Source organism: Pantherophis guttatus, chromosome 1 (assembly GCF_059756535.1).
Source record: "Pantherophis guttatus breed Tessera chromosome 1, ASM5975653v1, whole genome shotgun sequence".
NCBI lineage: Eukaryota > Metazoa > Chordata > Lepidosauria > Squamata > Colubridae > Pantherophis > Pantherophis guttatus.
The window spans coordinates 277,016,501-277,039,918 of NC_142063.1; the positions used below are offsets into that span (position 1 = coordinate 277,016,501).

Sequence of the window (23,418 nt, forward strand, 5' to 3'; positions counted from 1 at the left end):
TTTTATTATTATCCAAAGCAATATTTGATTAAAAAATAGTTTCAGCAATTTGGACCTCTTTATCCAGGATTTTACGCATCTCAACTAATATCCCACCTAAGACTTTTTCCCAGACTATGTAAGGAGTTTCAAATACTATCCTTTTCACACAGGGAAAACATTTTGACTGCTATCTTCTGCAATGTTTCCAGAATGATTATACTTCCCCATCCCCCCAAATGTGAACAGAATTGTGTATGTTCCAGATACATATCTGCCACGGATCTGTATAAGGCCATTACAATTTTCGGTCATGCAATCTTTTCAGTTTCTTTTCCTAATGATCCCGACCATAGTATTTGGCCAATTGTAAAATTATCCAAATTTAGCAAAATTGACCAAACTGCTTCTGGAATTCATTTCAAAGTAGAATGACTGTGGAGGAATGGTTTGATCATCATTTATTTCCCATTTATGGTCACCTAATGTTAAGTACCCTCTGACACCTGCAAGATTTAAATAATAGGGTACTCCAGATTTAAAGAAATTTACTATGCCATTCCAAAACCTGTCCAGCTGGCTTTGGGCTGGAAAGCCAGCACAAACGTTCCTTTTCTCACAATTAATGTTTGCAAGAGCGGGCTTTGGGTTTAGCACATGCCATTTAAGAGCCAATAGATACCATTGCCATCGTCCAGGCTACACTTGCACTCCAAGGCCACCTTGTCAGATGCATCGACGGCTTTCTTCAACAAATACCGGGCTCTTTTCCGGCACAGAGCATCGCTCTCGGACAGTCCCTTTTGCACCACTTCCCAAAAGTTGCAAGAAAGCCTCGCATCCAGCAGCGAAGCTGCCTCGCCATCCGTGACACCGTCCAGTCGGGGAAACAGGACGTCGGAGAGGGCGCTCAGGACGAGCAGAGTCCGGTTCACCCGCGGGGCGTCGGCGAGGGGCAACAGCACCAGGCCTTCCCAGATGAGACTGAGGGCGGCGCCGTTTCTTCCTAACGCCGGCAACAGCCTGCCGCCCACCAGCAACGCTTTCTCTTCCTCCCGCTCGTCTTCTCCCTCCCCACGCAGCAGCTTCAGGGCGACCGCCACGGTTCGCCTGAGCAGCGCGGGATCCTCCAGCCAAGGCGCCGCCGCGCACAGGACCTCGACGCCGCCTTCCATTTGCGAAGCCTGAAACCCGGCGCAGGTTTCCAGCACTTCGCCGGCCAACCGCTCAGCCAGGCGGGGTCCGCAGACCAAAACGCAGGAACGCAGCGCTCCACCGGCGGCTGTCACGAATCGTCGCCACCCCTCCGGGCTTTCACCCGCCGGCACGCCGCTCCCGTTGAGAAGCGCCGGGAGGCAGCGGTGCAGCGCCAGCTCCCGGGCCGCCCGTTGCGCCTCTTCGCCCCGGTTGCGCGGCCCGACACGTGTCGCCCGTTCCAAAAGGAAACGCAGCGCCTCCGCTCGCTCGAGGGTGAGCGCACCCTCTTCGCCGCACACCGCCCGCAGCCACGCACCCCAACCGGGGCACTGGGAGAGCAGCGCGTCGGCCAGCACCGCATCCATGGCGAAGGGGAGCACGCGGCCTAGCAGTCAATTAGCGCGCGGCCTGCTCTGCCCCGTACTTTTCCCCAGCAGCCTTTGCGCTGAAGGTGGCTATAGAGAAGGACTAGCCTGGTGATAGGTCTAGCTGCGCTTGCTAGGTTTGTTTTGGCGAGGCTTTTTCCGTTCGCTGTACTAGACCGCTGTGAGGCAGGAATTCAGCTGGTGAAGCCATTCCAATTCTTGTATTACACAGTATCGCTAATTTATCTAATGCATGAGGTACGTATAACACTTATAGGCAGACTAGGACTAGGTTAAGGATTTTGGTTAGGGAAGGTGAAGCCCGGTACCTTAAGCCGAGGAAAGGAAATCCTTTAGGCAAGATAAGGATTTAGCCGGCAAAAAGAATTAATTGCATAGAACTTGCCAGATTCGAATGTTAGCTCTTTGTTGCACACTTAACCGCTAGCTTATAAATGCTGATAAATAGATTCCAATATTATGATTGCATTACAATGAGAAGCGAAGTTCTTGTTGATAATTTTACTCAACTTGCTTATGATACCTTCTAATGAAGATTGCTTGCAGTGGGAGTTGCCTTGGTCCTGTCTTAATTGCTGCGCAGCGAATATTGGCGAATCCCAATATCCCATATATTAGGGTAATATTTTATACATTGGTGAGACTAAGTTTATGTGCGCCTTTGCTGTAAAGATAGTACAACCTTGTGCTAAAAGCAAAATGTATGCAAACTAAGATCCTGTGGTGGAGATAGGTTCACATAAGAATAGGTTTATAAAAATGTTCATTTACATTCTTTAGATGCAGCTCAAGAACTCAAACCATGTTTTTACACAAATATATAGCTAAATTTGCAATTTAAGAGAAAGGTTGTTGAGTTGGCTTAATTTCTTTACAGTATTCTAGGGGACCCAGATTACTCTTAACTGTATACATGTTACTTTATTTTTCTTCTGTAATCAATCTATTTGGTATGAAGTGAGCATTCAAGCATTTCCAACATCTTTTTAGAGAAATAAAATATATATTTTCTTCTATTTATCCATATCGTGATCTTTTGACAAAACTCCATTTTTGATATAGCAAAACTATGTTTTGATATAAAATGACCTGCTAGAAAATCAAATAGACAAAATCCATACCTGATTTTTCAAGTAGCTTATACGGTACTTCATTTTATATAATGGCATAATTGGTAAAACGTAGTTGCATTTTTATCACACAAGTAAAATGTTTTAGGAGGATGTGTTCAGCTATTAGATAAGTTTCTAATTTGTTGGCTCAATCTAAGACATTAGAGGTAGACCTTTTCCTTGATTGGGCAAAATATCCTCAAGCTGTAGCCCAAAATGCTGGTTTTTCTTCATATTCTGCAAAACTGAGACTATCCAGGAAAAAAAAAAGGAAAAAAGAGTTGTGGAAGACCTATCCAGCATTCAAGCTGAACATTTTCTTTAGAATCTATCTTCAAGCATTCTCTTTTCAGAATAATCAGGTGTCTGGTGGTACATCTTCTAACATTGTTATTAAAAAGCATACATTTTTGTGAGCTGCAGATCACTGCAGCAGATGCATAGACTGGCTAGAACAGGGATTCCCAACCCCCGGTCCATGGACCGGCACCAGTCCATGGCATGCCAGAAACTGGACCAAGCAAACAAGTGAAGCTCCATCCATGGGATGCAGGCAGCATATGAAACCACGCCCCCTCCGGTCTGCGGAAAAACCTCTCTCCATGGAACTGGTCCCTGGTGCCCAAAAGATTGGGGGCCACTGAACTAGAAGACTGATACAGGATTTAAATTGATGAAAAGCTAAATCAGCCGAGGGCTCAGGGTAGGGGCGGGGGGGTGGCGGCTATTATTAAGGAAAGGGAGGCCACTGTACCTCAGATAGCCGGATGTGAGTCCCTCCTTGTGAAGTGGGGTCGTGGGGTGCAGATGGGCTTGCTGATTGCGTACCTGGCTCCCTGCCACATAGCGGCGGCCCTGCCTGAGCTGCTCAAAGTAGTAGCTGGGGTGGCGGTGGATACCCCCAAACTTATGGTCATGGGGGATTTCAACCTGCCATCTGTTGGTGAAACGTCAGAGGCAGCTCGGGAGTTCATGGTCTCCATGACGGCCATGGACCTGACCCAATTAATTCAAGGCCTCACTCACACAGGGGGATACACCCTGGATCTGATTTTTGTCTGGTCAGTGGCTGAATGATCTAGAAATAGGGGATATAGACATCAAGCCCTTGTCATGGTCAGATCATTCACTCCTTCGACTAGACTTTTGAGCCACTACCCTCCACTGCAGGGAGACGGAACCAACCAGGTGGTTCCGTCCCAGGCGCCTGATGGATCCGGATAGGTTCCTGACGGTGCTTGGGCCATTCCCTGAGGCTCTGGCTCACGACTTGACTGAAGAACTGGTGGCCGCCTGAGATAGGGCGGCCGCTGGAGCTTTGGACCGTGTCGTGCCTTTGTGGCCTCTGACCCAGTGCTGATCTCAATTGGCTCCTTGGTTTTCCGAATCTGACTGAACACTGGTGAGGTCTCATATTAAGATCTATCTAGTGGCAATAAGAGCTGCAAAGTTTAATTATTTTTCCGCTCTTATTGCGTCTGCAGAGAACCGCCCAGCAGCCCTGTTTAGGGTGACCCGCTCCCTCCTTCATTTGGGAGCGAGGGAAAACCCCTTGCAAGGTAGGGCTGAGAATTTTGTGCAATTCCTGCATGACAAAGTCACTCAGATTTGGGAAGGCCTGGACTCCAACTGGGTAGATTCAGATGGGGTGACGGAGGTGGGTCTTGAGAGTGTTATCTGGGAGGGGTTTGACCTTGTGACTCCCGAGGACATGGACAGGATTCTGGGTCGGCCTAGCGCTGCCACATGTTTATTGGACCCGTGTCCCTCCTGGTTGGTGCTGGCCTCCCGGGCGGTCACACGAGGCTGGCTCCAGGGGATTATTAACGCTTCTTTGAGTGAGGGTTTCTTCCCTCCCTCCCTGAAAGAGGCGGTGGTGAGGCCCCTCCTCAAGAAGCCTTCTCTGGACCCGACTGTATTAGCGAACTATCATCCAGTCTCCAACCTTCGCTTTGTTGCAAAGGTTGTTGAGAGTGTGGTGGCGCGACAACTTCCCCAGTACCTGGATGAAGCTGTCTATCTGGATCCGTTCCAGTCGGGCTTCAGGCCGGTGTACAGCATGGAAACGGCATTGGTTGCATTGGTTGATGATCTCTGGAGGGCTCGGGACAGGGGCTGTTCCTCTGTCCTGGTCCTATTAGACCTCTTAGCGGCTTTTGATACCATCGACCATGGTATCATGCTGCGCCGATTGGAGGGGTTGGGAGTGGGGGGCACTGTGCTGCGATGGTTCTCCTCCTTCCTCTCTGACCGTACGCAGTTTGTGTTGGCAGGGGGACAGAGGTTGACCTCGAGGCGCCTTGTTTGTGAGGTGCCGCAAGGGTCGGTCCTCTCGCCCCTTCTGTTCAACATTTATGTGAAGCCGCTGGGTGAGATCATCTGTGGTTTTGGGGTGAAGTTCCATCAGTACGCTGATGATACTCAGCTGTACATCTCCACCCGGACCAACCCAATGATGCCCTTGACGTGATGTCCCGGTGCCTGGAGGCCGTGCGGATCTGGATGGGGAGAAACAAGCTCAGACTCGATCCTTCCAAGACCAAGTGGCTGTGGTTTCCGGCATCCCGGTATAGCCAGCTGGCTCCTTCGCTGACTATTGGGGGCGAGATCTTGGCCCCCACAGAGAGGGTTCGCAACTTGGGTGTTCTCCTGGATGCACAGCTATCTTTAGAAGATCATATGATGGCTGTGGCCAGGGGAGCTTTTTTTCAGGTTCGCTTGATCCACCAATTGCGTCCCTTTCTGGACCGAGATGCCTTGCGCACGGTCACTCATGCCCTCGTCACGTCACATCACGTCTGGACTACTGTAACGCTCTCTACATGGGGCTCCCCTTGAAGAGCACTCGGAGGCTCCAACTGGTCCAGAATGCGGCCACGTGGGTGATTATGGGGGCAACTCGGCGTACCCATGTAACACCTCTCCTGTGCGAGCTGCATTGGCTCTTCCAGGTGCGATTAAAGCGCTCCATGGCTTAGGACCTGGGTATGTACGAGATCGCCTTCTGCCATTGATAGCATCCCACCGGCCAATACGCTCCCACAGAGAGGGACTCCTCAGGGTGCCGTCGGCCAAACAATGTCGACTGGCAACACCCAAGGGAGAGCCTTCTCTGTGGGGGCACCTGCCCTCTGGAATGAACTGCCCCTGGAGATTCGCATGATCCCCGACCTACGTACCTTTCGCCGTGCCCTTAAGACTCTTTTGTTTCAACAGGCCGGGCTGGCTTAGAAAATGAATTTTATTGGGTGTTTGTAGTTTTTAATATTAGGGCCAAATTTTTAATACATTTTAAACTGTTCTTAAATTTTGTGGATATATGTTGTTTTAATATGGCTGTACACCGCCCTGAGTCCTTCGGGAGAAGGGCGGTATAAATATTTAATAAATAAATAAAATAAAATAAAATAAGGCCAGGGAAGGAAACTCACATAAAGGCTTTAGGCAATTTCAGAAGGTCTCAACAAAAAATGGATTTTTAACATATTACAATTGTTATTACAATTGTTTTGATAAGTATTTGTAATCTGCCTAACATGCAGTCTGCATAATCAAGCTTTTCTCCACATTCTTTCCCCCTTTATGCCTCTCTTCCTTCATTTTCCTCTTTATTTCTTTTGCAGTAATCTTTGAACTTGCACTGACACCCAAAAATATGCAAGTAGGTAGAAAGTAAACATTTTCAAAGAGTGGTTATGACCCCCTCTTTCCCAAGCTGTTGGAAAGGGGGTAGTGTGAAAATCCTTTGAGACAAGTTTTATCAGAGAGATGCCAAAGTATGTTGAATGCTGTATATAGTAAAGCCTGATTGTTCTCTGTGTTGTAGTGTTTGCTTTTCAAAGGAGGAGTAATCATACCTGGAAGGGAATGAGTTTCCTGTAGAAACCTCTGATCATTTGACCTGATCTTCACCCTGCGGAAGGAATTGCTATGTGGGGGGAAAGGGGGAGGAGGACCTGTGAAGCTACAGCCAGAAGGAAATTGCAAAAGCAGGGAAGAATTTACAGGCTTCAGGTTGGAAGAGACATCATGGTGCAGCTTTGATGGAAGAACTTCAAAAGCAATTTACTACCTGCCTAGAGTTTTGCAAGCTAAGTTAATAAAAGGCAGGGGTTCCAAACACTTCAGCTCTTCAACTTCATGTAGTTTCAGATCGTTCATTAATCCACAAATATCCATTATATGAAAATAATTTAATAAATACTACTTTAACTGATAGTGCCATGAATATTAACTCAAAGCCATTTTTCTTATGGTTTACTATCCAATCCCAGGTAACTCTATTTTGCCACCGACTAGCATGTGTAGAGCTCTATGGAGGCCCCAAAAAGATTAATTAAGCCCAAGTGACTTTCAATCATTTATCAACCGTCTGTTGAGTCCCAGATATTTACTGACCCCCTTTTGACCTCAAGTCATTTATTTACCCCTTGGATAGCCCCATTGACCCTTGAGTGTCGATATTAATTAGTTTGGGGACCCTGATATAAGGCAAGGAATAATATGTGCTCTCATACCTACAGTAGCCCAGGCAAAAAAAACATCCTTTTTTAATTTTTCCTGACTTTCATGAGAGAAATAACTGGGAGGGGGGAACAATATCAAAATCATGTTTTCCCTATCTCATTCAAAAATCAACCTTGCCTGTCCTCAAATTATAATAAAAAAGACAAAAAGAATGGGTCAATGAATCCTCATTTTCACATGGCAGATATGCCTCTAAGAACACAGTTTTTTTCTTCTGGATGCAGTAAGAAGTAAGCAAACCAGCTCATCTTTTTTCATTAAAAGGTAAGGTCTTGATTGTTTTGTTTCTTTTCAAGAAAAATGTGTACAAATTATTTACTATTTTCAGATGCCCCTGTACTGTTTGATAACTTATGAACTGACTTAAGTTATACTGTATTGCTTTGATTTGGGATTCTACGTGACTACTTATCTTCTAGTATTGCTCGTTCTAGTGCATTCTTTTTTATATCTTTATTGGTGAAACCAGAGAAAATTATGAGCCCTTGGAAGAAGAGGTCTGCTGGTGAGATTTAATTACCCCCTTCCAGTTCATAACACATTACTATGAGATTGATCTGGCAGAGAATTGTAACCAGCATCTTGGATTGCTGGCAGCAGGTAATGGGGACATGAGTAGTGCATTGCAGTGGTCCAATGAAGAGGAAACAGAGAGCCAGTTTGGTCTAACAGTTAAGGCACTAATCTAGAAAGCGGGAGAACCTGAATTCAAGCCATGAAAGCCAGGTGGGTGACTTTGGGCCAGTTACTCTCTCTCAGCCCAGCTCACAGAGTTGTGGGGAAAATAGGAGGAGAAAGATGTGTTGGATATTTTTGCCACTTTGAGTTATTTGTAAAATAATAAAGGTGGGATAAAAATGAATGAATGAATGCCCTGGTTTGGAAATGGGTGGAACTGACATACCACATAAACCTGTACAAAGACCCACTTGGCCACAGCTGCCACCAACTGTTTTGAGTAGGAGCTATAAGTCCAAAAGGACCCCCAGACTGCATACCAGTCTTGCATGTGGCAAGGTAATTCCATTACAGATTAAAGCTATGATGTCCCCAGAAGCAGGAAGCTCAAACAAAGTTACTCATATATGTCAAAACTGAGCCCAAATGTGTTCTTTCCCAATCTCTGGGCTCTTGGTCAGAATTTTGTTAGTCCAATTGGATATCATCAGCATGCTGAATGACACCTCAGCCCAAACTGTTGGTAGGCTCAGTGGTTTCATGTAGACTTTAAACAAAAGATAGAGACTCATGCAGCACCCACAAGTGAGGGCTGCGGACACAACTCTTCTTTTCTCAACACTGATTGAAACCTGGCACAAACCTATGCAAAACAGTGCCTTCCATTCAATTCCTGAACTGGTCCAATCAGCCATGTCTGATGGCACTGAAAGTCACTGAGAGTTCAAGGAGCATCAGAATGGACACGCAACCCTCATTCTGGCGCTACTAAAGGTCATTGACAACTACAACTATTGCAATCTCCATACTTGAAGTCTATCCTGAAACCCAATTGAACTGAATCTAGGTAACATCTGGTCCACTATGTTCTCCCATTTTTATTTTTGTTTGTGGTTCTTGTTCGTTGCAAAGTCGTGTCCAACCCATCACAACCCCATGGACAACATTCCTCCAGGCCTTCCTGTCCTCTGCCATCCTCTGGAGTCAATTTAAGTTCACGCCGACTGCTTCAGTGACTCCATCCAGCCACCTCGTTCTCTGTTGTCCCCTTCTTTTGCCCTCAATCTTTCCCAGCATTAGGCTCTTCTCCAATGAGTCCTTCCTTCTCATCAGGTGGCCAAAGTATTTGAGTTTCATCTTCAGGATCTGGCCTTCTAAAGAACAGTCAGGGTTTATCTCCTCTAGGACTGACTGGTTTGATCTCCTTGCAATCCAAGGGACTCCCTTTTTAGAATTCGTTACAAAACAGAATCATAAAATGCTGTATCATTCTTACAACAGTAGGTGTTGCTGTTGTCAACACTTCTCTTTTTTCCTAACTTACTGTTCTTAAACAAAGAGTTTATTTCTTAGAATAAATGGAAAAATAAGAGTGTTTTATAGGTAACGGTGACAGAATGTCAGCCTGCGAGTGAGCAGCCTAGCTATTTCTTCAGACAGTTACTCATGCCTCAATACCATAATGTCCCCATTGCTTTGCGAGCTGCAGTTAGGATTCTGGGTGCAATCCAAGGTGCTGGTTACAATTTTCTGCCAGATCAATCTTGTATTAACTAGCTAGCTAGATGCACAGTAATAAGTTGTAAATCTGAGCTTTTCAAGCATGGCTATTTAAATGTATTTTTAAATATATGGCTATAACTTGAAATGCCTTTTAAAATAAAAATTTCAAAGATAGATTCATATTGTTATCTTTGAAGAATCTGTATATGTGAGAAGTTTTCTTAAATAAACTATGCATTTGTCATGAAAGTCCTTGCCTTTTTTAGAGTGATGTCTTTTAGATAAACTTTGCCAAGTAGCCATTGTATGTCCATTTAATTATTATTTATGTCCTGTGCTAAGCATATTGGAGTAGAAATATACTCCACAGTTTTCAATCCACAGCTACAGTCTTCACATCCTTCCATTTTAGATTGATGTTTTTTGGGTCTTCCTGAAATGTTTGGTGCCAGATTTTCTTTGGCCTTCCCCTTTTCTTCCAACCATCTGGTAGTATCCAATTGATTGTGGTCTTTGTTGGACGTTGCTCACTCAGGCAGAGCACGTATCCATCAAAGCACATTCTTCATTCCCTTATGTCCATTTTATAAACATGTATATCATTCACCAGAGTCCATTAATTGAAATGTTAAAAAATTGCATATTTTATCAGGTGTATTATTATATTTCTTGCCTCAGACAAGAAATGTCAGCAAAAAAAAGAGAAAAAGATGCAATAGACATTATGTCAGACTATGGTTAATACCAGCCAACTTCCTAATGCATCTACTGCACTCAGGAAATTAAATATGACATGATTGGCATACATTGCTCATGTCCCTGTTTCTCATTCATGAACAGGATAAGGAAATACCGTATTTTTCAGAGTATAAGACGCACCTTAGTTTTGGGGAGAAAAATAAGAAAAAAGCTGATTGGCGGGTGGATCGGCCTCCCGGAATAACCCCAATCAGCTGTTCCCAGAGGTGAATTTTAGCAACAGGTTCCTTGGTTGTGAGCTCTGCTTTTTTTTCTGCCTCTGAAACTTTTGAAACTCTTGTTTCAGAAAAAACTTTTTTTTCCTGCCTCTGAAAGCCTCCGAAACAGAGCTTCAGAAAAAAAGCCTCTGAAGCTCTGTTTGGGGGCTTCTTTTCTAAAGCTTCATTTCTTATGCTTTTTTCAGCCTCTGAAACCTCCATTTGAGAAGCTGGATGGGGCTACATTTGGAATATAAGACACACCCAGATTTTCACCCTCTTTTTGGGGGGGGAAAAGAGAGTGATCTGACTACGTTAAGGAATTGAAGTTAATCTACTCACCCTCAAATTATGCCTCATTTGTTCTGAGATGAAAACTAGACCTAGCACGTGGCTTCCCATGATCTGCAACAAGACCATGGTTGCCATAGTAACCATGAACTCACAAGCTGCCTCTGGATCTTTCCCCAAAGAAGACAAATTGTCGTTCCCAACACTATAAGCAGGGTAGAGAGGGAATCCAATGGCAAGCTTGGGCAGGGATGCAACTGTGCAGCTGAGCAGGATATTAGCCAATCTCATGAACAGGACCTCACATCTGGTTATTTGCAGAAGATGCCTCTGGCAAAACCTACTGAGCATCAACTACCATTTTCTTCCCCTGCCTTAGGAATGTGAGCAATGCAAGAATTGGAATCTGAATGGACACATTTCCAAGAGGGGAACTGTGACCTATTTTTATTTATCAACCTGATGAATTTTGAAGAAGCCTTAAGTTGCATCAAAAACCATGGGCTTTTAGAAAAGATTATGAAAAAAATTGTCATTTTGAAGTTGAGAAAATTCAGAGTGAAGGAGTTTTCTCAAGGTTTCAGAGGGAGTAGTGACCCTTGTAAGAACACCTATTTTTGACTACACTGTTTTGCTTGCGCATGTATAAACAGAGTAAATAGAATAAAAACATCATAAATCTACAATGCACTTTCATCCAAAGGAAGCCAATTTCACATGGTGCTACTACTCCCTGAATTTCCTGCTATTTGAGAAATGGTATAAGAAAAAGCACAGTTTGAAAACCTATCTGTAGAACAGGAGAAATAACTAAATATTTTGCACCATTTATATATCTACACAGTGATATATCATAATCTCTGAAACTCATATGAATATCAGCCATGAATAAGAGGAACTTACAATAGAACACAGAATATAACACTTTGTTCAGATGTATATGCATATATACTGTATGTACCTGTCCTTACTCCTCAAGAGAGGCACCCTGTTCTCTAACTTTTGATAGTTATAGTATCTCTAACTTTTAGGAGACCATATCAGCCAGCTACAAGAGTAAAAAAACCAGTCATCTTTTTAGTAAAAGGAATAAATCAAGAATACCTATGTTAACATAAGAATCAAGGAGATGCTTCAAAATTCCTATGGGATATTTTTCCACTCGATAAACAAATACAATTGAATAGGATAATTTTACAGCTGACTCATATTTGAGGTTCTAAGCAACTCCTGTGCACTGGGGAGTAACAGTATAATTTGCTTTGGCTATATTATTAGACTCTGAAATTCTGTCTACTTATCAGATCAATAGCTATTTATTCTAATCATATGGCAGTCATACTATCTCCTATGGGTCGGACAGACGATGACACTTCATTTCTTTTCAGAGATATGAGTCTATTAAAGAAAGGGGGGGAGCAATCAGTGAGACTACATTGCTTTCTCTGTGTGTATGAGCTTACTGATAAATTTAGAACTGATCCTAAAGGAGTATGTTGAATCAAGTTTGATTGTTAACTGTCTTCATGTTAGCAATGCATTCAGGAGTTGGAATATTTCACTTACAAGCTCCAGGCTTGTTCCACAATTGCCAACTCTGAGATGAAATCCAGAGGAATGTTAACAATTCATTCTGATTGTTGTGTACTTAGGATATGTGTGTTATTTCCAATATTCATTATTTATCAGTATCAAGAATTATGGATATTTTATACACAAAGTGAGAGAATTCTAATAAATATAGGAAGGATAAATGTACATTTAATTTGCAGCTATATATTGTTGATACAGTATGTGTTGGAAGGTTGCATAAAGAATTCCTAAGGATGCTTTTTTAATATTGATATGGATGAAGTGTCCTTTGAAGAGTCAAGGCAGTCATACCCTCTGGAGAGCTCAGTAGATTGGTTCTGAAGGCTTTCCCTGATTGTCTGCACATCATGCGCATTCAGAGATAAAACTTCAAGGCTGATCTTGACATTACAGGGGATACAAAATGGTTGCCAAATTATTGCTGATAACCAATGGAAAAATAAGAGTGACATACTGTATTTTTCAGAGTATAAGACGCAGAGTATAAGACTGGGTAATATGAAGAGGCTTGAATTATGAAATGTTTTGTTGGAATAAGAAGTTGAAAGTTGACTGCTGAACGTAGAATAGAATAGAATTTTTTATTGGCCAAGTGTGATTGGACACACAAGGAATTTGTCTTGGTGCATATGCTCTCAGTGTACATAAAAGAAATGTTCATCAAGAATCATAAGGTACAACACTTAATGATAGTCATAGGGTAGAAATAAGCAATCAGGAAACAATATCAATATAAATCGTAAGGATCCAAGCAACAAAGTTACAGTCATACAGTCATAAGTAGAAGGAGATGGGTGGTGGGAACGATGAGAAGATTAATAGTAGTGCAGACTTAGTAAACAGTTTGATAGTGTTGAGGGAATTATCTGTTTAGCAGAGTGATGACATTTGGGGAAAAACTGTTCTTGTATCTAGTAGTTCTAGTGCGCAGTGCTCTATAGCGTTGTTTTGAGGGTAGGAGTTGAAACAGTTTATGTCCAGGATGTACTAAGCGGTTTATCATGGAAGTAAGGCATTTGTCTGAACAAATGGAATTTTAAATTGTTCACAAGGAGCAAGGAATACGCCAAAGATGTGTGATATCCATGCATACAATAAACAGACAGAGATAAACTTTATAAAGAACGCTTGAAGTGATAAGTGAGGACAAGAACATGTTTGCAGTTTTGTACATTATATTGCTGGCTGGGAACAAAATTAATGTTAGATAGTTTAGATGCAATTACAAGTACAGCTTTGAAAATTAATGCGTCAAAGGCCAGGGCACTTGGGTTTGAAAGTGAAAATGAAGTGAATGACTGCAAATTATATATACATAGTGAAAAATTAGAGCATATTTATGGATTTATGTCTTAGCAGAATACTTAGTAAAGATGGAATAAGGTGTAGGAAGAAATATCCTTCTGGGTTCAGCTCCAAGTGGGGAAAAAGACACTGGAAACATGGAGACTGCTTGGAAAGATGGTTTAATGGTGGACAGGATCACATGGTTCGAGTTCCTGGACAGAAAAGGGTGAGATACAGCGAGTCCCCGGGTTTTATGCTCTCTCTGGCTTTGAACTTCCTGGGCCCCCGAAAGAGTATCTTGATTGGTTTTCAGACTCCCAGGGGGTGGGGGTCTTAGCTAGCCTTGCTGGCTGATGTAATCTTCCCAAGTGCCATGTGGTGAGTTTCTAAAAGTTCAAATCTAAACTTGACAAATAGCTCTCTCTCCACTGATGGCATTTCTAGATGTAAATATTTTTCCAGGGTAAAAGTTGTTTTAACTGCTGTCAGAAGCTTAAGGGAGTGGTGAGCTTCTGTCCTAGATGGGTCCTATTGTGTTGCAGATGATGGTTCTTTGACAAAGGATTGAGTTTCTGCCTCTGGCTCATTAACAAAGGTGTGTTGGGGGGGGGGAAGAGAGGAAGCTGCTTTGTCTTTAAAACATGTTTCTCCATTTCTCATCCAGGGAAATATAATATTCTGTCTTTTTAATATTTCCTAAAATATTTCATTCTTCCAGGAAAGGGGTGGGTGCTACCTTCCTACAACGGGATATAGAGATTTTAAGAAGTATGAATGCTGGTGGACAGATAATGGGTAATATGTGGCCTCTTGCAAGGAATGAATGTTCATTGAAAGAAAGAAAAAATGACTGTGCCCACTTTGGGTATGTCAGAAGAAACAGAAAAATAAGAGGAATGCACTGGAAAGGTTATTGGAGAAATCTGGGTGATAAACCAAGAAGCAATAGAGTAAACAGTGTGTGGATGATGAATGAATATGGATTGAATATAAAAGTGAATGACCAATATGAAAGGTATGTTGAGGTTGTTTGATCATATAGAAAATGAATGAGAACCAAATCATAAAACAAATATTCACTACAAGGAAAAAATGAATGAGTCAAGAGGAAGAAGACAAGGAGAGTCATAACTTGATGGAATTGATAAGATACTAAAACAAGACAGGTGTGAAGTTGTAAAAGAAAAAGAGCACATCTATAAATCAGGGTAGACATAGTGAAAGCAAGGCTAGTTCGCAAAGGGAGAAAGATATAGATAGGGACATGGTGGCTCAGTGGCTAAGACACTGAGCTTGTCGATCGAAAGATCAGCAGTTCAGCGGTTTGAATCCCTAATGCCACATAATGGGGTGAGCTCCCGTTACTTGTCCCAACCTAGCAGTTCGAAAACATGTAAAAAATGCAAGTAGAAAAATAGGGACCACCTTTGGTGGGAAGGTAACAGCGTTCCGTGCGCCTTTGGCGTTTAGTCATGCCAGCCACATGACCACGGAGACGTCTTCGGACAGCGCTGGCTCTTCGGCTTTGAAATGGACATGAGCACTGCCCCCTAGAGTCGGGAATGACTAGCACATATGTGCGAGGGGAATCTTTACCTGTTAATAGATATTAGTGTAAAGTTGTTTTAGTTAGATTTCCTTTTCTTTCATCTACTGACTTTAATTTCTTTAGCATTCTACTTCTTACACTTGACATAATGCTCCATACCCCACCGATTACTATAGTACGATGGAAAAATATATGGAAAAACTGAGATTTTGGTTGAAATTATAGCTCATACCCAGCAGGTGGCAGAAGGAAACTATCAAGGCTGGTACACAGCAGATAAAAAGCAGTCCTATTATATTTAAAATACACTTTAAAGAGGGAAAATTAACTTCTAATATTTATATTTATTTATAATAAATATTTATATTTATATTTAAATATTTATATTTATTTATTTTTTACTCTTTATTCTTCCATATCTGTTAGGGAATTATATTAAACTTTTAAGGTAAAAAAAGACATATGGGACAATTTCCAAAACACTTTTCCCAGCCTGGTCTCCTTTCTGGGTTACATCCCCAATTTTGGAAGCCAATTGCAGCTGGAGACCCCTTGGGAAAAAAGTGGCTCAAGAAACAATTTGAAATTCACTAATATGAGAATATGTTCAAAGTAAGGAATTATGTTTACTGATATAAACTGAATAGAATTATTTTAAAATACTTAAGATATGTATCTAAAGTGCTTCCTTAAGAGAAGACAGTTCCTGAGCAATAAATCATCAACAAGGCTAAAATCTTGTTTATCTTATGCTAAAATTAGTGTTGGATCTGCTGCCAAAGAATGAATATTTTTACTGCCTTATAAGTTTAGGACTACCACTGCTAAAGGCTTTTCATGAGTGTGAGAGGAGGTAAGGGCATCTGCTGGGGGAGTCAAAAAAAGGCAAGATGGTGGCCACAACTGCATGATGAAAGTCTTACTCATTTTCATTTCTGGGGGTAGAAGAGACCCTTCTGTGGGGATAATCCAAAGATGAGCTTGAGAAACATTCACCATAGCCTCATATTCCTAGGCAACTGGTTTATTTATTGATTTATTTAAAATATTTATATAACTGCTTTCTTTTATCAAACTCTTGATATAAGTTTTCCCAAAGTTAGCTGCCCCTACTTAAAGAGAGAAAAAAAGGCCAATTCATTTCTTTCAAATTGCATTTCTTGCATTTTTACAAACGTCTGCCTCTGAGCTGCCTCAGCAGGTGGCATCATCTTGGCGCAGAAGCTAAGCAGGGTTGGGCCTGGTTAATACTTGGATGTGGGATGAGCAGGGAATCCCTGGGCTGGAGGCGAGGCTGGGAAATTGAAAAGCATATTGAAAGTGGCAAGCCACTTTCCCCAGAGAACAAGAAACCAGTTTGGTGCTGTGCTAGAAACTGAAAGACTATGGGTTCTAGTCGTCCCTTAGGCAGGAAACCCAATTTGGTGATTTTAAGCCAGTCACTCTCTCTGTCAGCCCAACTCACCTGATAGTATTGTTGTTGTGGGGAAATAAAGAGACAAAATCATCAGGGATGTATGCCATCTGTAGCTGACCAAAAATAAAGGAAGGATTAAAATGTAGTAAAGCTTGGTACCAAAAAAATCCCTGCATAGCTGTGCCTATGTAGTCACATGGCCCTGATTAAGACAAGGTGCCTCTTGGGATATAAAGACTTAACAGAATTAATCACCATGAGCAGGAATGACGGGTCAGGGGTACGGAGGCCAAATGTCAAACCACCAAGAGAACTAAACAACTGCTTCAAAATATAACTGCGTAATCATTCAAGATGTAGCTTGTGTGAGAACTTCCCTTATCATTTTATAGAAATCACTCTCAAGTCTGAAAATTTGAAGTGGCTTGTTTCCTCATTCCAATAGCCCTTCCAACCTGAAGCCAGCATCAGGCAGAACTGAATTTAAAGTCTACTATAACCCACTCCGAGAATAAGATCGCAACAAAATGCAGATTCAAAGGCTTCACCATGTGCCATCATACTTCTTTGGTCTTTATTTACTATTTTGTCTGATTGGGGTGGGGGTGGGGAATGGAGATCTTGAAAGCTTGAAACAATATTTACACAGAGAGACAGATACTTAAATTGAGTTGTCTAATAATTGCTCTAATATGTGCAATGTAATGTTTTCAAATGATCATATCCATCTGATGTTTTTAAAACATATGGTCTAAATCTATATTAGCTGTACAAAGATGACCAATGGAAAGGAGTGAACTTTGACATTCTTTCAAGGAAGACGGATTCCAAATGGAGATGCATGTTTCTTAGTCTAGCATTTGATCTGTTCGGTATGTTGTCCTCGAGTCTATTCCTGATACCAGAACAGGTTGCAACTAGTCAGTAAGTTGAAACAAGAGCTACTAATTGCCAGGTTTTAAAGCCTAAGGGGTAAGAACAAAAGGCTTTCCACATGGCTTTAATATAGGAGACCAGATGCCCTGACTCAGCACATTCTAATCCAACCCAACAGCACAAACTACAAAAAGCTTTATCCCAAACTTAGCCTTGCACCAGTCCCTACAACTGATAAGTATTCTTGAAGAAACCAAGATAGGATGCAAGTGGCGTCTCACTTCAAGTGCAGGTCTGTCTCAGAATAAAAAGCAGAAGTTTTTTTTTTTTCTTTTCAGGGGTATTTTCCCAATTATGGCATTCACAAGCATGAACTATCTAACCCAGTGGGTCTCAACCTTCCTAATGCCGCGACCCTTTAATACAGTTCCTCATGTTGTGGTGACCCCCAACCATAAAATTATTCCTAAAACCATTGAAAATATGTGTTTTCCGATGGTCTTAGGCAACCCCTGTGAAAGGTTGAGAACCACTGATCTAACCCCACGGATAGGTTAATAATAGATTCCAAACCACTACCGGTATGTTTATTTCATCAAGGTATGATTCAGGAAATCAAGCATCATTACAAAATTGTAAATAGCAAACTAGGCCAACATTTCTTTTAAATTGAGAGGATTTTTGTTAGGCTTCTGTGTAATTTGTCAAAATTACCAAAAAAAAAACAAAAAAAAAAAACCCCAACCCCTCCTTTGCAGGAAAAAATATTCTTGCTGGAAAATGTCTACAAATTTTTATTTTGTAGCAACATCTTGACTATTGTACAGAAACAAGTTCATAAAGCCTCAGATGTAAAAAAAAAGTCAAAAACAACTAGAAAAAGGGGAAAACTATGGTTACCATAGTTGCTAAAGGTCATATAAAAGTTAGCGAATAAGCCATGTCCCAAAGTCTAATCCAGTGGTGAAATCCAAATTTTTTTACTACTGGTTCTGTGGGTGTGGCTTGGTGGGCGGGTTTGGTGTGGCTTGGTGGGCGTGGCAGGGGAAGGATACTGCAAAATCTCCATTCCCACCCCACTCCTGGGGAAAGGATACTGCAAAATCCCCATTCCCTCCCCGCTCTGGGGCCAGCCAGAAGTGGTATTTGCTGGTTCTCCAAACTACTCAAAATTTCCACTACCGGTTCTCTGAACTGCTCAAAATTTCCACTACTGGTTCTCCAGAACCTGTCAGAACCTGCTGGATTTCACCCCTGGTCTAATCTAAAGCATTTATAAATTAATCAACACAGGATAGATTGTCTTGAATTTGGTGAGTATTCCAAGACATATTCCCAAGTAAGTATGTAGAGAACTCTGGCTCTAAATGTCATCATCTAAGTAGAGGGTACAGTAAAGTCTATTGTAAATAGTGGTATACGTACAACTTGACAATAATTGTTTGGATAAAAATAGGGATAGAATGTAAACTGGAAGCATCTGTTCTACTGCCCACATTTGGCTAACATGAAAACTTACATCTGCTGATTCTGCAAAGATTAGTTACTGCAGGCCTTATGATTCCATTGCAAATTATTTTGCTGTGAAAAAGGGCAGTAATTGTTTCATGCCAATCCTACTTTATGATTACTTCACAGGGGAAAAAAAAACATCAGAAGACAAAAGGAGATATTCCAGTTTATCCACTAAGCCTTGTAAAACAAAATAGCCTAGAATATACAGTATTTCTTTATTACTCACTAATTTCTTATTTGTCTTGAAATATCCCCGAAATGTATTCATGCCAATCCAGGAACACACATGAAGCACTGCACAAAATACTTTTCTCAAGGGAATCTTTGCAGAAATTACAACTAATCTTCTTTCCTCTCCCTTCTCAATAAAGCCAGCATCCATTTATTCTAAGAATTTCAAAGTCTGAAAGTAAACAGTAAATCAAATAGCATTTTCAAGAACTTTTACCTACAAATACTCTGTTCTAGGATCTAAACATAGATATTCTTTATAAACAATATATTGTGGTCAATTGTGAGGTTCAGCATAAAGTAACCAAACACAGAAGATCCTTTTTTCCCCATAATTACAATAGTTAAAACTAATACAAATTTTTAAAAATTAGAAAGAGTAAAATGTGCAAACAAAAAAATAGGAGCCATATAGAATAGAAAGTAAAACAGAAAAAAATAATAGAAAGAAAAAAGAATATATTAAAGAAAATTAAATATATAAATGAGTGACTCCCAATCCTCATCGCAACAAGTATAAACAATTTTAGTATAAACATCACAAGTATGAACAATTTTTCACCTCTAAAATTACAACAAATCTTTCCATATTCCATCTCTTAACTATAAAAAAATCCATACAGCTTTGTCAATTCAATCCTGCTGTCAGCAAAAGTTCTAGGATCTATCAGAAATAAAAGCATATCTATTCTCACCTTGATCAAATGAGCCAACTTTATATTCCTTCCTTTTATTTCTAACAATCTTAATTTTTAGTCAATTCAATTGTCATAGAACTTGATTACTTCTTTGTCCCATCTCACAAAATGATTCAATGTTTTAACAAGCCTCTTTTGTAAATCCAATACAGAAAAATTATCCAAGCCACTGTCTTGGTTTATTATTACAGAATTACAGAAGAAAAATAAATATATAGACAATTATATTATTATACAATAAACCTTTTAATTGTTAAAACATTAACTGTTGGTTTCTTTTGGATGTCAAGTATAATATCTTTTCCCATATCATTCTTATAGCCTGTCATTTGTGAGTACACTTTCAACTCAATCAATGTCTTATCAGGAAGAACTTGTTCCTCTCCCATAACTTCTTTTAGACACAGTCTATCTCTAGACGAAAATATCACTGTTGACATTGTTAATATTAATTTCTGACTCCATTTTTAAAAAATATTCTTTAGTATTTCCACTGTTAGAATATTTTGCACCATTCTGTAACTGTTAGTCAAGTATATATTCTTCTTTAATTGAAATATTTAGTTTGCTGTGGTTTCAGTTTTAAAAACTTATATAAACAGAAGCATTGTCCCATGGAAAGGATTTTTTATAATTAATTTCAAATTGTTATTTCAAATTTATCTGGATCCTTTGTCCATTTATAGCTCTGTAAAATCAAAGTTTTAATCAACCTTTTATTTATTTATTTTAAAAAATGGTTAAGTAGCTCTTCTTACAGCACCGTGTCTCCTGTTTGTTTTATTAAACAGGTAGGTAAACCTAAGCTTGGCACCAAAATTCTCCGCAGTTTCTTAAGATTCTTTCACCCCTTCTATGCGCAGTGATGCTTTTCTTGCAAGACTGGTGCTGGAACAAGGGTATGACAGTGTGGCAAAGCTACCTGCATAATGCATAAGCCCTGTAACATTTCTTATGAACACATTTAGTCCAAAAGGAAACAGCCTGCAAACCAACTCTCAGTATCACAAACCTTTCCTTCAAATGCAGGCCATACATTCTGAACAAATATAGAAAGGAATAGGAAGAATATTGTAATGCTATACCTCTTTCCTCCTTTAAATGAGTTAATTACTTGGTTCTAGATATTGTTGCCATTATATGGGTGCATTGGGGAGGGGGGGGGGTTCTGATTAAATGATTGCCATAGCAGCCTCAATTCAGAGGCTGAGAAAAAAATGCAAAGAGAAGCTGAAAAAATAAAATATGCCTAAATCTCAAACCATCTATGATTTCAGTTCAAGCAAAATCTCTTTAGGAGTTTAGTCAGTGTATTACCTGGATGAAAAAGAAGGTAGATATTCTTTTTTGACTCCTCAAGTCTGGGCCTTGGTTGGTTCCCCATATTAAGAAGGGAGGTCAGAACCCACATCTAGCAGCCCTGCTTTATCTGAAGTACAGGGTCTAAAACATTACCAACTCTTCAGGTTCATAGGATTCACTTCCAGGGAGCCATTCCTAGAATAGTTGAATTGATGTAGTCCAGAGGACAAATAAACCCATTCCTGGAATAATAGATTTTGTACATTCTGTAAGAAATTATGTATTAACATATGCAGCTGTGAAACAGATACACCGAGAGAGAGCAAAAGGAAGTTGATATAGGACTTCAAATAATGGATTTGGAAATGGTTAGCAAGAATGCCATGAAATCCAAGAGGAACCACTCAGGCACCTTGGAGGCTAAATAAAGAGTTAGCTACTCCCTCAAAGTAATGACCAGCAAGCCAAAACTTGCATACTTTCAACGTAGGATGCAAGCTCATGATGGACTAGAAAAAACAATTGTTAATTGGCAAGGTTGAGGAAAGAAAAAGAAAGGGAAAACAGTGGATACAATGGATGGACAGGATCAAAGAGATCATTCAAACATCCTTTGAACAGATAGATTATTATTGGAGATAAGATGAGATGGTGGGCCTTTGTTCATTCAATCACCAGGGCAATTATATTGCACGTGGCTAACTATACAGCTCTGATTTTGTGTGCATTGGAGCGAGAGATCATACTATACAAAATATATTTAGGTAAAGCTTCATGAAACTTACCTTCAATATTTCACTCTATTGTGGAAGCTAGAGGTCACTGTAACCACAATTTTAGAAACCGGATGTGCTATTTTTCAAGATACTATGTTTAATGTGCATTTTTGACATGAAGTAGAACATACAGCTCTTAAGAAAAAGGTAAAAAAATAAAATAAAACCCATTATTTCTATTCTCTAACCTTACAATGTTGAAAGACTCTATCTGAGGCACCTTTTCTACAAGGACATTGTCACTTCAAGCCAATGATTCACTTTCCTTTAGCTTACATGTACATTTTCAAGGCTTCTGCCATTAAATCTTGATACGCTTTTAAATTAGACTTGTGGCTATGGGACATGCTGCAAAATCTGTCGCCAAAGTGTTTCAAGAGAAGGGGAAAAAAGAGTTATTAGCATTAAAGATTTAGGAATGTCTGTTGACATATTAAGGAAACAACCTCAGGGGACAGCTGACAAGACTCCAAGAAACGTTACCAAGGGAACAGTGACGCAAGTACATTCCATTTTTACAGGCTGGCCTGCTGCCAATTTCTCTCGCCTGATGTCTGATGTAATGCTGATCTCGATCTGGGTTAGTGCTAACTATCAACCACAGCAACTCATTCTGCTGCAATCAATATTCTGAAGTGAGAGGGTTTTTTTCTCACAAGACAAAAAAGAGCGAGAGAGAGAGCGAGAGAACCCAGCCAGGACTAAAGACATCCATGATCATGTAAAATGCATCAGGGGAAGCTATAGGGCTTGCAGGAAATTAGCCTAATGCTTTTGCATGGATGAATGTCGACTCCTGCAATCCAAATATGTGGAGCAAAGTATGCCAGGCTCCATTTACAGCCCTGTCCCTGGGAGAGCTGAAAGTCATATTGTGGCTTTGCAGTCAAGGATAAGGGAGTGCTTGGGTAGGATGACACAGAAACGGGAGAAAGCAAACAGCATAAATCTGGAAAATACAATATATTTTAATCAGGTAATCTTTGCACTGTTTTAACATCATTCCTCAAATTACTCACCATTCATCAAGCTTTGTACAAGCCAGTACTGATTAGAATGACTAGAAAGCTGCCATGAGAACTATAACATTCCATGGTACATGGCCATTACTTCATGGGGCATTGGGGCAACCCTTTGATACTGTCCACATATGGTTTTAATTAGAAAAGATTTGATTGAATTGCTGCTGCTTCAGTGTTTATCTTTAAGAAGTTATGTTACACGCAAGTAAAAGTTTGCTCTATTAACAGCTCACATTCCCATACTTTATTTTTTCCAAACAGCATGGAGATAAATGTGAATATTTTAAGTGACAATGCTGGAACTGTTCTTTATTAACCTTTTGGAACCGTATAGATAGTCCTCAACTTATGACTGTAATTGAGCCTGGAATTACAATTTTAAGTCGTTATGGTGATAAGTTGAGGCATCCATGTGACTGTGAAGTAATTTTATGGCTTTTTTCACAGCAGATGTTAAACAAACACGGCAATCGTTAAGCAAATGCCATGGTCATTAAATGAATGCCACAGTCATTAAGCAAAC

General features: G+C 40.6%; 1 protein-coding gene across 1 annotated transcript in view; it reads right to left on the bottom strand.

Annotated features, from left to right (window-relative positions):
• Positions 1-2,946, bottom strand: part of TARBP1 (tRNA guanosine 2 -O-methyltransferase TARBP1) — a 39,808-nt gene extending 36,862 nt beyond the window's left edge. Inside the window, exon 1 of the mRNA XM_034428317.3 lies at positions 662-2,946. Coding sequence (XP_034284208.2) covers positions 662-1,541 — 880 coding nt within the window. The 5' untranslated portion in view covers positions 1,542-2,946. The remainder of the gene's footprint in view (positions 1-661) is intronic.
• Between the last annotated feature and the right edge of the window lie 20,472 nt (positions 2,947-23,418).